Source organism: Condylostylus longicornis, unplaced genomic scaffold (assembly GCF_029603195.1).
Source record: "Condylostylus longicornis isolate FDR11 unplaced genomic scaffold, ASM2960319v2 ptg000048l, whole genome shotgun sequence".
NCBI classification, from domain to species: Eukaryota; Metazoa; Arthropoda; class Insecta; order Diptera; family Dolichopodidae; genus Condylostylus; species Condylostylus longicornis.
Genome location: NW_026578017.1, coordinates 19,420,618 through 19,436,605, shown reverse-complemented (window position 1 = coordinate 19,436,605; position 15,988 = coordinate 19,420,618). Strand labels below are relative to the sequence as shown.

The 15,988-nt window shown below is 23.5% G+C and overlaps 1 protein-coding gene across 2 annotated transcripts in view; it reads left to right on the top strand.

Annotated features, from left to right (window-relative positions):
* Nucleotides 1–15,988, top strand: part of LOC129611154 (ras-related protein Rab-3) — a 110,400-nt gene that overhangs the window by 84,467 nt on the left and 9,945 nt on the right. For both annotated transcript variants that reach the window (XM_055524123.1, XM_055524124.1), the window contains one exon: nt 9,651–9,866. In XM_055524123.1, coding sequence (XP_055380098.1) covers nt 9,651–9,866 — 216 coding nt within the window. The remainder of the gene's footprint in view (nt 1–9,650; nt 9,867–15,988) is intronic.

Below are 15,988 nucleotides of genomic sequence, written 5' to 3'. Positions count from 1 at the left end.
ATATTTTTAATATTTTTTACCATCAGTACAAGGAGTTCCTTTCTATTTTATTAGTACTTTTTTACTTTTTTTCAAAAGAGTCCCATATTATATGTTCCATTTTATTACAAAAACTAATAAAATCCATTATAATTTTTACTTGCAAAATAAATTTCTTTTCGAAAAAAAGCAAAAAAACAAAGTGTTCTCATCTGTAGTTCTTTGAATAAAAAATGCATGTAATCATGGTAAGATTATTAAATAATTAGTTATAATATATATATACTGTACTTTCTAACTTGTACCTCTTAACTTGTACTACATAATATATTATAAAAATGTCGACGTTGCTCATAATTTTTGTGGTAGTTTTGCTTTTTTTTTATTACGATCTAACATTATGTGTTTTTTAATTCTTTTATAATAATTGTTATATATATAATGAAAACTATGTTAAATTCTCAATTTTTAATATATTATTACATACATATTATTAAATGTTACATAATACACATATACGTACATAATATAGTTATAATTTTATTTAAGTTGCATGGTAATTTGTGTCATAAACATTATATGAGAATAATGGTTTGAAATCATTCAAATAATAAATTTTTAAATATTTCATATTATATTTTTTAGGCGAAAATGTGAACAGTCATTGTTAGGTCAAAATATGAACATGTGAAATTTTGAAACCAAATTGATTATAGAAAAATTATAAACTCTTTTCCGAAAATCTGTAAAATACTTGAAAATATCTGAAACTATTCAGATATTATGTTCTTCAAAATATATTTGATTATATTTGCCCTTATATAACTATTTATCAACATTTATTCAAAATTCAATAAAATTTTGATCATTTATATTACAAATATTTACGGATTTTCTGTTTTACTTCTACAAAACCAAATACCCAATTAAGTTTTAGTAAATTTCTTGCACAATCTCTCTTTCTCTCTCTTAAATTGTTCCAGAAAAATCAACATGATTTAATATCTTAAAAATTTAAAAGTTTTTCGAACTAATAATGCGGTTATTTTAGTATCCTAACTTTATTGTACAACTTTATTATCTCATATTAAATTTAAAATTTGCAATCGGTTACCCATAATATAAAAAATTTCAACGATTTCAATTCCCAGAATTATTAAAATGCACCTAAAAGTATACTTTGAAAATATAATCTCTATATTATGAACTTTTAATATTCCAATTAAAATTACTTTCATCCTCTTTATTTGTTTTATTTTTTAGTTTGTTATTTTGAAAACGATTACAAAATAAAAACAAAATAATTTCACGTTGAATAAATTATACCCATTAAATTATTCCAAAAATTACATAAACATAAAAGTAAAAACAAAAATAATGTTGGTTTTTTTTTTTTACTACATTTAATATGCAGGACAACAACCATCAATTATGTAAAGATGTTTAAGACTCGAAAAAATTTTATACTCAAACTGTGGTCGTTGCCCTCATCTTATACAATATATAAATACACTTTGATGTATATGTCTGTATATGTATATATATATATGTGTATGAATGAAGATTTCTAAAATGCATAAAATAAACGGAACTCTTATTATTCTTATTATTATACTTATTCTTATTATTATTTTTTCGTTATAACAAGCAAATAAAACAAAAATATTTTATACTCATATGTTTATAACTGCAATTATAAGGTAATAATACTGAAAGCAGTACGCACGTATGCTTTTCTATGTGTTAGCCTAGTAAAATAATGTCTTACTAAAACAAATTGAGCTTTAATATAATCTAATGATAAATTTACTATACTAAAATGCTTGTCTAAAGGTACAAATTTTAGTTAAACATATTATGCAAATTCACTCCAGGAATGAATATTGTTTGTAATATGTGCATAAATATTTATTATAGTAGCTATTTTATATTTTACAAAACTTTTTCCAAGACGTGGCAATTAATTTTATTTAATAAGTAGATCATAATCAATTAGTTCCATACATAAGATACAGATATTTTCATTGTTAAAAATGAAAAATTCTATTTGCTAACGTATTTTTTATTGCCGAAGAGAGACATGGTTTCAGGTATTTCCTCCAATTTAGCGACCACAGTCAGTCATGACTTATTGTCCCATTTGCTAATAAAAGTGATTGAGCTATATATATGGGCGAGTTTGTTTTGCTGTACAAATTCTCGTATTCTTTATTTTCATACATTGCTATATTTATGCGGTCAGTATAGTTTGTATATTGCAAATTACATTCATGACATTAATGTTATACGCTTGTATCATATTGCTTGTATTATATATTATTAAAGTTGGAAAATAAAATTTTAAAAAGTTTTTTTTTAACAAATTTCTGGGTCAAATATACACTCATATTTAATTTATTTTTTGAGTGTTTCAAAGTAAAAATCTTTAAGTCTTTAATAATTAGAGCAATTAATTTTTGTTTTAAAAAGATCAAAAGAAATATAGCTTTATATTATAATCTTTTATATAATATAGCTTTATATTTTATGAAGAGGCGATTTATTCAAGCAGAATATAATCAATTTTAGTAAAGTGCTTAACTAAGATAAAAATTAAAATTTACAAAAAAGATAAAGAACTTGAGTATAATTGTATATCAAAAACTTATTTTGTAATTTAATAAATAAAAAATTGTGAAATTTAGCATTATATTCAAAGAAACTTTACGAGTTTTTATTATTTGAATACACTAGCTAGTTCTCTGTATCAAATACAATCTTACTTATAAAGAGTAATGTAGAATTTACTTTAAAATTGCATATATTCAGGCGAAAATTTAAATTGCATTCAATATCTAGAACGTGAATGAGATATAGGCAGCGGATGAATGAATAAACAATAAAGCATTTTCATAATTTATTACAAAATTAAAACATACCAATAGTATATAAGAATTGATAAAAACTCATAAAATTAGAATTATTAAACAATAACTTGGAGTAAATTGAATAAAAATTTAAGTAAAATTTCTTGTAATAAACGATATTTAGTAATAGCTAATTAATTGTATTTTATTTTTTAAATTCCTAATTTAATGAAAACAGCGCACCTTTTTTTATTACATGAAACCGCCTTATTACTACCAATTTGTTTTCAGTAACAGAATGTAATCAAAACAAAATTATTATTCTGTAATTAATATCATCATCATAAACCTCATTCCCTCCAATTTATTGATTTATTACAATTCTGATAAAAAATAATTAATATTAAATATGAATATCAAATTACCCTTCTTCATAATTTCATAAAATCAATCAAAAATTTATAAAAGTTTAAAAGTTTATGGAATTAATTTTTATAATATTGTTAATAAATAAGGATTAAAATACTGAAATTTTAAATGAGAATAGATTAATGTTAAGAGTAATTTTTTAAAAATTCAATAATACTCTTATTTTCTTAAAATTTAAATAATACTATTGCCAATCTTCACAACTTCTTTAACCAAAATAATTAAACAATTGATTATTTGTATTACGAGGTTATTATATTCTTGGAAGCAATTAATTTACAATATTTAATTAATGAGTAGGATTTTCATTATTAAATTTTTTGGTTATTTTGAAAACTTGAAATATTATGATACAAATTTTAAAGTAAATAGCAGAAATATTGAATATTGTAAAGCCCAGTGAAGTACCACCTGTATAGGCTGGGGAACTCGGGCTTCCCCTTGTGCAGATTTTGTGGGGGCAATGACGAGACCGCCGCACACATCCTTTGCAACTGTCCGGCACTGGCTGTTCGTCGCCGCAATTGCCTTGGACATGGGTTCCTAAGTGTTCGGGAACTGCTGTCCAATTTCCTTAGGGATATCTCCGGCCTTATAGTTGGGACGGGACGGAGAAGTCAGGAATAGCTGCGGTGGCTCGAGAGGCTGGTCCTGCCCCACTCAGTTTCCTTACAATCTACAAATATTGTAAAGCAGTTAAAGTTTTCTGTTGCAAAAAATATCATAAATGTGATCTCAATATTTTCAAAAATATTTAACATTCTTATTATTTTATGCACACAATTCGAAAATCAAATTAATGACAACGCGTAACAAAAATTCAAATGAAAATTTTAGTTTCTAAATTTTTTTTCTCTTTGGTTTGTTTTTCCTTTTAGAAAGGATTTTTGTTTTTTTTTGTTTGTCTACAAAAAATAATACTACATAAAAATCCTTTTTACAATTTTACTCTTGTATTACATACATACTGCATTATTTTATTTTTTTTTATTATTTTTTTAAATTTACTTTACTCATATTAGACACATTACATTTATTTTTTTTTTTCGTATACAAATACAAACAGTGTATTTCACAGTAATGCAAACATACATATTTTAACGGGTTCAGACAAATTTCATTTCAATTTTAACCGTATATGTATGTGTATAGAATATGGAGACTCCTTCAAAAAAATGAAAAATTTAAGAAAAATCTATTTATAGAATTTTATTTGCAGGCTTTACTTAAAAAAAAAATAATTTTTTTTTTTTAACATAACTACAAAAAATTTACACAGACCTATATACAAACATGAATAATATGCACAAGGATATACACATACAATATTATATAATATGTAAGATTATCCTTAAAATATTTAGCTGGTCTCATATGATCCTTTTCATAACTTTATATTTAATATTTAAAATGGTATATAAATATGCGTATATAAGTATATATATATGTATATATAATTTTGTGTGTGTGTGTGTTTCATAAGTATTTCCACAAATAATTTACGAATGATTTAATAATTTATAAGAATGCTAGTTAAGTTAATATTGCGCTCAAGTTATATATAAGTCCTTCATGTTATATAGCAATTGGATGTATACAAAAGAAATGTTGATATAAATAGGATATATGTGAGTTTATTTCTATATATAAAATGTATAGGTATTCAACTCTGGTTTCCATATAAATATTATAAAGAAATGATAGAATAAAGCAGACACGAAAATTTTTTAAGATTTGAATTTAAATTCTCTTGCGATTCATTAATTTATTTTCATATAAAACTTAGTTTTGCTTAGTTGCTTATTGTCACAGCAAAACCTGTGACGAAGCGAAAAGTTTTTCATATAAAATTTTGAACGACGACCTAAAAAATCGAAGAGAATTGAAAAAAATATGAAATTTTTATGATCCTTAAAAGACTAAATTTTCTGCACAATGGATGCTTGTAACTGATCCAAAGTTCGATTTTTATATAATTTTAAAAATTCTATTTCCCGTAGAATATAAATTCTCTAAGAATCGACTGAGTACTAGATATAAAAATGAAAATAAGCTTTTATAACATGAACTACATATTATTACTTTACCCTGTACAATTCTTAAGAGATATAACAATTTCTTTAGGAAAGTAACTAAGTAAACTTGTTAGGAAAATTTGAATTAATTTTTATAAATATTTGAAACTACTTTTGAGTAATTTGAAGATTTATTTTATAATTGCTAATGAAAATTTTAGTACTTTACAGCTTTTCAATTTTTAATTAATAAAATATTGTGTTACCTTCATATTATACCCAAAGATGCTTCTGAGTGAATTAAAAAATTTAACAAAATTAAGAATTTTCATTTTTTGTTTCTTTGTTAGTTTTTTGAAAAAACAGAATAAAAGATTTGAAGAGTAGCAATATAATAGCTGTGATTGTAAAAAAAAATATCATTAAAACTCATAAAGTGTATACTTTTTAAAAAATTAAATTTTATATCCTGATTCTTCCTTAAAAAGTATAGAATAAAGAATATCTATCTTAATTTTTTTGCATAATCTCTTTGCAGAAAGTGTGTGTTCTGTTTTAATGCTTTTTATATTAACACGTTTTATTTTACAAAAGTAACTTCATTTATATTGAAAATTCCATTGAGAATATGAATAAAATTTTATTTTTTTAACTTTATATAGTTTTTATGAATTTCCATAGAAATACAAAACTTCTTTGTAAACTAAATTTACATTTTACTTTGAAGTGATGCAATGTAATGACTATGCACATCTATACAAATTATAGTACTTGTATTATATTCCAATTTTCAACTATATATACATATATAAATACATAACATTTCATTTCCATAAAACGTGTACATAATACAGATTCTATATGTATATGGTAAAGGAAATATTTTAATTTTTGTAACATTTAACGGACATTCGAAAGGTATTAAAGTATATTCTTCTCTAAAATCCTATGTTTAATAGAAGAATTTAAAGTAAGGATTTTATATATAAGAATCTAAATTTAATGTTGTTTAAAGAAACAATAAATACACGTATATAAATGTTATGTGCTATTTTTGAAGAATTTCATTCTAAATTTCTAAAATATTTAAATTTATATACTATCTTATTATATTTAGCATTTGATTAACAAAATTTTAATTGCAGCACCAAAATGCACGCATACATACAACTCATATATCTAATTAAAAAATTTAATAACCAAAGTCTCAGGTGAACATGTATGATACAAAATTATCATACATTATTAATTATATTAACATCAAACGCACTTATGTGTGTATATCTGTATGAAAATATGCTTATTAAATAGTGCACAAATATATGTACAACGTATATGTTATAATAAGAATAGATAAGGTGTATATAAGCATTGAGTACTTATGTTAAAACATATTTGCTTGCATTATTTAAAACTCTTTGTTGTTACAAGAACAAGAATTTAGTTATGCAATTTTTATCTTTTTTTTTTTGGTTTTTGTAATGTGTATATCTTGTGTTGAGTGGGAATTTCCTGTTTTATCGTGTAGGTATGCATTCATTTCATTCTTAAATGTTTTTCATTTTTCCCTAAACAACATACATAATACATACATATTATTATTAGAAAGTCGGTTAGCTTTTTTGTTTTGTTCATGACCCTTCTCATAAAAGACAATTGAAATAACAATGAATAAATGAAATGAGTGAAAAAAATATGTGATATTGCATAATAAAAAATGTTATTTAAAAATTTTTCAAGTTTTCTCCAAGTACACACACATCTTAGCATAAAATTATAAATTTACTAATATATGTATGGATGTGTAAGTATATAAAAAGGGAGACACAATTTAAGAATAAAAAAGTATCTAAATGTACGATGAATACGAGTATCTTGTCAGATTTCATTTTATTTTATTTTTTTTGAAAGCTGTTACCATGAAAACTTTTTAGACATTTTAATTTTAAAAATACAAAAAAAAGAAACAAAAGTTTTCTGATAAGAATAGACAAAGAAAAAATATTTTAAATTTTTTCTCAAAATGAACAATTTTTTTGGTTCTATTTGAAAGCAGGAGGCTACTAAATTTAAGGATAATTTCTAAATTTTCTTCAATGCTACAAATGTGTTAAAATTTGATTTATAAAAATTTTATGGAACTTAATTTCTGACTGAAAAGAAAAATGTTGGAGCATAGTCTACTCTTGTATTCATACTATCTCCTCATATAGTTTTTAAGCAAAAGTTCTTCCCTTTTATACAAAATTTTCTGAAAATAGTAAAAATTTTTGATGCTACTCAATAATATCATTTAGAGTTTAAATTTCTGGTTATCCTTTCCAAATATTGCTAATAGTGGAATAATATTCAGTACTTTGCGTTCATTCAAAATTATTACGTTAAAAATCATAAAAATTAAATTAATTATTTAATACTTTAAAGTTAAAAAAATTCCTTACCAAATTTCCAATTCCAAATTTAATTATTAAAAGCAAAAACCCAACTGAAAACATTAAAAAAGTAAATGTTATATATAATACGATTAATGAAAAATTTAATATTAATATTATTAAATTTTTAATAAAAAAATAATAAATGGGTGATTTTGTAGGCATTTGATTTTTAAATTTAAAGGAACGCACTGAAAATTTTCAAAATAACATGTTATTTTAAAATCGGGAAATTATACTTGTTTTCATTTTCTTCTTAAAAATTTCACGTAAAGATTGGCCACAGCAACTATTTAATAATCAATTCTAGTGGTTCAATTTTCTAACCCCAACCCAAAACTAAAATTGATGTCACGTGGCCGAAATAAAAACTAAATTTCACATATCCCCCGAAGAAAGTATAGTCAAGAGTTTTTCAATTATATAATTTCGGATGCAAATCAAGGGCTTAGTCCACAAATCAATTGGTCCACAACGTGAAATTAATTGGTCATCAATCACATTCTGAAATATTGATAATTTGGAAGTGCTTTTAAGATGTCGATCGCTTATTATTGTAAAACAGATCTCATTAAATAAAATTGAAAAAATCAAACTGAGTTTATATAACAAAAAAAATCAACTTTTATTTGAAATTATACACACACACATAAACATACAATTAAATCCTTTGAGATTATTATATAATTAAAAATAATAAAAAGTATAAAACTTATTTAATTAATCTCTATAGGAACTTTGAAAAATTATAATACTATTATTATTATTAAAATAAGGATTAAGGAGGAACTTATAACACTCATTTTGTCTTTTTTGTTCAATAATGTGATTTAATTGATTTTGTTTTTTTAAATGAAATATTAAAGAATTTCTTAGTATGGTAAATTTATACATACAGCCATGAATGTGTATTATAATACGAATATGATATTTTAGTACACTTTCTATAAAATTGAAATAAAAAATTATCTTACATAATGGATACGATCAGTCTAAGAATGACTGCATATATTCATTTTTTCTATTCATAGGGTGTTCTTACTTGTTTATCCAATTTATGTAGAAGGTTATAGAATTTCATTCTGATGGTGTTTAAAAAAGTATTTTATAATGTAAACAAAATTCCGCTTAAGAGACTTTTACTGTGGAAAAATTCCGAGAACAACAAAAAATGGTTTAAAATAATTCGAGTTTTGCGCCATATCCAAATCCAGCAAAAACCCTTCTTTAAACTTTTGTTTTGCAAACGTTGTCTTATATTGAATTTTAAATTTTATTTGAAAATATTTTCCAAATTTAATTATTCAATAGTTGGTAGAAAACCGTGCTACGTTAAAACCAATAAATGGTGTGAATAATTCCTTAACAAATCAAAATTCAAAACGGTCTAGGCATGGTGTACGGCTCTAGAGTTAAAAAAACTAACCTTTCTCTTCTCATCTCGATATAATGTGAATCGACCCTAAATTTTTTTTCAACTGTTATAATAGTAGTTTAAATATTATTTTCTTTATAACTTAAAAACCTAATTGGTTAAACAAAATTTACTTATTACAAATATCATTGAATTTATTCGTTTACAAACTCATGAATGAACGGTAAGTATACGTAAGCATTAATATTTTTAAATTTTAATTTTGTTAAAATAATGTCTATAGCCCTCAATGTTTAAAAATTATAATAAAATTATATTTCCCCCCCCCCCCCCCAAACCAAGTATATCGTTCATAGTTTTATTAATATATTTTAAAATCATATACATACATACCATACAAATTACAATATTCAAATAATTCATTTAATATTTTATAAGCTTTTACGTAATTTATGCAATTATTATAATTTTATATATATAAAAGGAAAATGTATTAAAAACACATTGTATTGTGTACTTTAAAAAGTATAAGTGTTTAATAAAAAAAAATGTTTTTTTTTAATTGTTTTTTTAGATGGCTGGCGCCGGTATGCAAAAAGATGCATCAGATCAAAACTTCGATTATATGTTCAAACTATTAATAATAGGAAATTCAAGTGTTGGTAAAACAAGTTTTCTATTTCGATATGCAGATGATTCATTTACATCGGCATTTGTATCAACAGTTGGTATTGATTTTAAAGTGAAAACAGTTTTTCGTCATGATAAAAGGGTTAAATTACAAATATGGGTAAGTGTGTTAACATCAAAAGATATAAGTTTTTTTCAAAAATATTATAAAAATGCTTTTAGAATAATACGTATAGCTTAGTTTTATAAACCCATGATGCAGGAATGCCATGAATCTATTGAATTATAATTCGAATTTTTCCATTCTAACATATTATCCTACATTCTAATATCGTTCCATATTCTAATATATAAAACTCACAACATATGTATGCATATAAGAGAATGTAACATATGTTAATGATTTAACAATATCCTTACATTTCAGTTTGCTACTTTTTTCTATACATCTTATTAAATTTCACATTAAATTCATCAAATTGTTATTTTAACTTAGGACAACATGAACTCTTTCAAATGAACAAATAAACTGGTGAGATAAATGTATAGAACATTTTATTTACATATATGCATTATTTCAAATTGTTTGTTCTTCATGTCTTGAAAACTTTAAAGAATGATGATAAAATGAAAGCAAAAGTGCACTATAACTATTATATTTTATGATTTTTTATAAAATTTTTTGGAAATTTTCCAAGAAATGTTGTCATCCTTAATGCATTAAAACAAAATATGAAAAGTTTTCATGTTGCGCATATAACAGCACAACCATTTATCGAATTCAACAAGTAAAATTTTTTCAAAAAAAAAAAAAAAGTAAAAAAGAAAACAATATGTTTTAAAAAATAAATATAAAATTTCAATTAATTTAATAGGGTACTGGAATATATATGTAGTATGTGTATAATATTATTGATATAAAAAAAAATATTAAATTTAAGGATAATTAACAAAAGAATTATGTGTATGAAAGGAGTCATAAATATTTTAAGCTTTAAAATCAAATTAATTTATTAAAACACGCTACCGTCATGTAAAATTTTAAAATATAATATTACTTAACATATACATGTAAATATTTATAAGCACGTTGATAATAATAATATGCTAAAACTTTAATTTTACAAGGAACAAAACGGTTTTACGGAACGTAATGTGTGAGCAGCTTTACATAAATTTCTATATACAAAAAGTTTAGGGTCCGCGGCCGTGTGTGACTAAAACGCAATGTGGTTTTGCTTATTGAAAAACAAATATTCTCATATTTAAAATTTTCTGAAATTTTCTTTTTCCTCTTTTAGTTATGTTTTATTTATTGCACCTATTTGTTATATTGTGCTTCTATTATATTTGATTTTTGATTACTACCTTTAAGCTAATCAAAAAAATATCCTTATCAAAATCATATTGATAAATTTTAAATAGATTAGAGTGAAAATATAAAATTATTTATGATTATTAAAAATAAATTATAAATTCTATTTTAATATGCAATTATAAGCTCATTAAAATTCAATACATAATACTAATATAGTATTTTGAGCTGGAATAAGTTCATTTTGACAACATTGTATGTAGATTAAAAAAATCAAAAGAGAAAATAGCTAGCTATGTATAAGTATAAACATTTTTCAAGAAACATATTTTAATTATCCCGTCAATCTAATTATATAAAATTTAAAAAATTCAAAAAAATTAATATTTATTTAAAATTTAGCAAAAAAAATAACATATTTTACTTAAATGAATTTATCAACACACTTACCACACATCTACGAGCTTTTTATGTAAAACTCTTTCATCTATGTATATTGTGTCATTTTATAAGCTCTTTATTCTAATAACATGTTAAATACGAGTACATAATTATTTTTAGGATAAAATAATTTATTCTGTACATTATTATACACACAATTTCCTTGCATATATTAGACACGCAGAAAACATAAAAATGATTAGGCACATATAATCACATGCAAAATTACAAAAACAAAAAATGTTTTTATTCCCGTAGGATATAGAAATTTTGTTAATTAATAGCATAAAACCCACACACCGCATATTAATTTTGAAAATAACACTTCTGTTCTTATACATAATTTTCTTAATTACATTTATATATGAAAATTTCTTAGAAAAATTCTATACCGGAAAATATTTTAACAGCTTAATCAATAGCAGGTTTCATAAACATAATATATCACGACATTATAGCGAGTGCCGAAACTGCTCTATATCAGTGTTCATAAATAAATGATTCGAACAAATTTTGTTCATATGCAATTCTGACTTTTCAATTGTTATAAAAGGCGCAGCTCAATTTGCTTTGATATTTTACTTTTAAACAACTATAATATTAAAAATATATTGAGTATATCACGTTATTGCTTGGCTGTATTATGCGTTTATGAAAATCTCTAACGTTACAAAACTTTATGCAAACATAAGAATCGCTATTCTAATTCTGTTCATTGAAATTTTTCATTTTGATGAGCTTTACAAAATTTTTGACCCAATTTAAGCTCTTATAACTGGTAAATTGAAAATTCTTTTAACTGCTAAAAACGGTACGAAAGACATTAGTTCGCCTGGAAAACATTTTCAGGTGATTAAATTTTCAAATATCAATGCGATTTTGAAGGAAACAAAAGACATTTTCCTACAATAAATTAATTCTTTGATTAAATATTTTACATTTGTGATACTAAAAATTCCTACAAGCAATCCTCAAGGGTTTTCATACATGGATTGTAAAAATTGTTAAGTTTATTATCTATATTCTTACACGTTATTTGACAATATTTTAATTTAATTTCAGACAACCTTATTAATTTATTTAAATTAAAAATATAAACAATAGATTTTTAATCGCTTTATCTAACTTTAAAATTTAAAATGTTTTTCGTGAACCGAGAGTTTTTTTATTATTGTTAGAAAATCTTAAAAGTTTGAATATTTTCTAAACTATACTTTTGATGAAAAACGAGTTTTGCGAACTGTTTCACATTAAAATCTTTTATAATTTTATTTTTATTTCAAATCAATATACTAAATATGTGTTGTCTATTTCACAGATATAAAGATCACAATAAGACAAATTATTTAAAAAATTTAATTACATATTTAAGACAAATTAATTATGGAACCATTGAAACAATAAAACAAATAAATTGAAAATAAAATAATCAGAAAAAAATATAATTGAACTGAATGATGTTAAACTTTAAAAAATATTAAGAAGTTCTTATAAATATTCAATCATTCTCTCTTAATTGATAAAAATATAAGAAACCATTTAAGACAAATTGTATGTTAACAAGTTTTTGATGTTTCTGCAAACCTATGTATATTTGTTAAAAATTAGAATAATATGTTATTATTGAGAATAGTTCCGCTTGTAAAATTAATTGTAATCAAAAAAGACTACTTTTTATATAAACCAAATACAGTAAAATCATTATATAAAAAACTTATGCATATATCAAAATAATATTTATTTAACGAACAATTTGTTTGACTGTGATCATTCGTTTATGATTTTAACAAACAAAACTTTTAGGATTTTGGCAGTTCGATATAGAAAGATTCATCTGTATACATGTACAAATATGTATATTGTGCAAATACATTTTATTAATTTCAACATATCCATTTATTTTCATACGATATTTAATTTTGTGAAAATTTCATTTATTCTTCACCGATAATAGAAATATTAATTAAGGATAATATATGCATATGTATGAGATTCTTCAAATATTTTTTAATACAAGAAGTACCAATATTAAAATGTGTGAACAAGGACAATAACCTATAAGTCTATTGTTTAATATTATATGAATTCAAAAGAAATTTTTCGAAGACAATCTGATTTTGTACGCCTACACAAAATATACACACATATACATATTTAAAAATCTATATCTTTCATTCAATAAAGAATTCCTTGAAAAATATATATATATATATATATATATATATATATATATATATAATATTTATTTGCATATGTATTTACTTGCATAATTTTAATTAACGTTTTCTATTATAATACACATGATTTACATACTCTATGGTATTGTTATATGTGGAACAAAGTTTTGGTTTTTATATCTACTCTTTTAAATACATAGACACATATACAAATATAGATTTTATAAAAAATAAATATGTATACCTACACATATTTTGCATATTGGAATCTTTTTCGAGTACACATGAATATTAATAAAGTTGGGTCAAACCAATGGTTTGTATTGTAGCACTTTTCCCTTCAACAAGTGAAAATTCTGCTTTTAAATACAGTCTATGTATACCTATCACACTATAAAAATTATTTTCATTCATATACAAAACTATTACTAGGATTGCATATATTTAGGATGACGCATATATGCAGTCTTTGAAATAAAGCAAAAATTAACATAAAAAGGGGTTAACATAATGCTCGATTTTAAGGGTTAATTGTGTGAGTTAAGAAAAATAATTATATTTTTTAGTGTCACGAAATTTACCGTTAGCTTTTTGCGTTTATAAAAATTTGGAAAAGCTTGCGGTTTCGGAAATATAGGGTGTCAAAAATTCAAATTTTACGATTTTCAAGAGGTGATAACTTGAGAGGGGGTGGAGATGGAAAAAAAATTTCTTCTAACGAAATGAACTATTTGTTAATGTCTAAAAGCCCCTAAAATTTCAAAGTTCTAGAATATAGGATCTAGAAGAAAAACGACATCAAAAATTTGGCAAAAAAGGACTTTAGATAACGGTAAATTTCAACGGCCATTTTGTTTTTCTAAAGTTTAACTATAGTATACCGCGCTAGGGGAAGCAAGCCGCTGCCTTTCTGCGTTTGCAAAATTTCAAAAATACTTATGGTTTCATTGCAACAAATATTTAAAAAAGGCCATTTTTATGGTTTTGGGGGGGTATAACTTCTAGAGGGGGGGAGATAGGTAAAAATTTTGTTCTACGGAAATAAGTTTCTAGTAAAGATCTATGTATATATAAAATTTCAGCTTTCTATCTTCAAGGGTGTAGAAGTTTTGTAAACAGACACACGGACGGACGGACGGACGGACGGACGGACGGACGGACGGACGGACAGAGTGAAACTAATAAGCACTTTTTTCAAAAATTTTTTTGGAAAAGTGCTAAAAAGAGAAAATAATTAAAAAGACAATAACAATTTCCAATAAAAAAAAAAAAACAAAAATATTAAAATCCAGAACAAAATTATTTAGCTCAGAAAAAAAACGTGTCAGTGCAAATATATATGTACATATATATATATTTATGAATTAGGTGTAAAAATATTTAATAGATTTTTCACTCATTTAATAAAGTACCTTTTAGTCTCAAGAGTTTTTTGAAAAATTACTTTTTCACATGTCATGTTAAGTTAATTTTTACATAATGAATGTTACTGTTCATTTAATTTTATAACGCACAACTCTGGGAAGTTTTTTTTTTTCTAAATGTTAGTGCCCTAAGTGATGTCGCAAATATAGTCTAAAATATCATAATTAGAATCTATGGGACAATTGCAAGCAAATTGAAATATTTCGTTTTAACTTCAGTTAAAATTGGTTTAATTGGGTATATGGACTCGATATTCAAACTCTAAGAAATTGATAAGACGTATTTGAAATTTATCGAAAATATGAATTTATTGTTGAAATACTCAAAATTTTGATTAGGTCTAGACCCGTATTTTAAACCCAAGATCAAAATTTTTTAAAACAAAAAAAAAAGGAACTCTTAGTTATGTTTAAAAACTGGGTATTCCCACTTTAGAGCCGCTGATCCTAAACTCAACCGGAAAATCCAAAAAATGTCTAAAAAGTTATTGTATGACTTAACTTTTATTGAATGGAAGGATCAAAGCAAAATAACTTCTTACCTAATATTACTTATATTGTTTTAGATATACAAGCAGAAAATTTAGTTAATGTAGGTGTTGTGATGAATTCAATCTTATGAAATTGTAATTTGAAAATAGTTATATTTAATATCAAAATTGTGCATTCACTTTAATAACTGAAAAAATTCACCATAAAAATAAAATTTAAATTATAATTTTTAAATACATTTTTTATATGCGATCTATTAAAGAATACAAATAATTTGAAGGAAGATTATTGAGCAAAACAAGCAGGATTGCAATAAGTACTGCAGGTCAAAAAATATTTACAATTGAATAAATTTCTAGTCTATGTGATTTAGAAAACAGAAAATTAAACAATTATTTTGTGTTTTGAACTGAAAAAAAAAGATTTCCTGCTT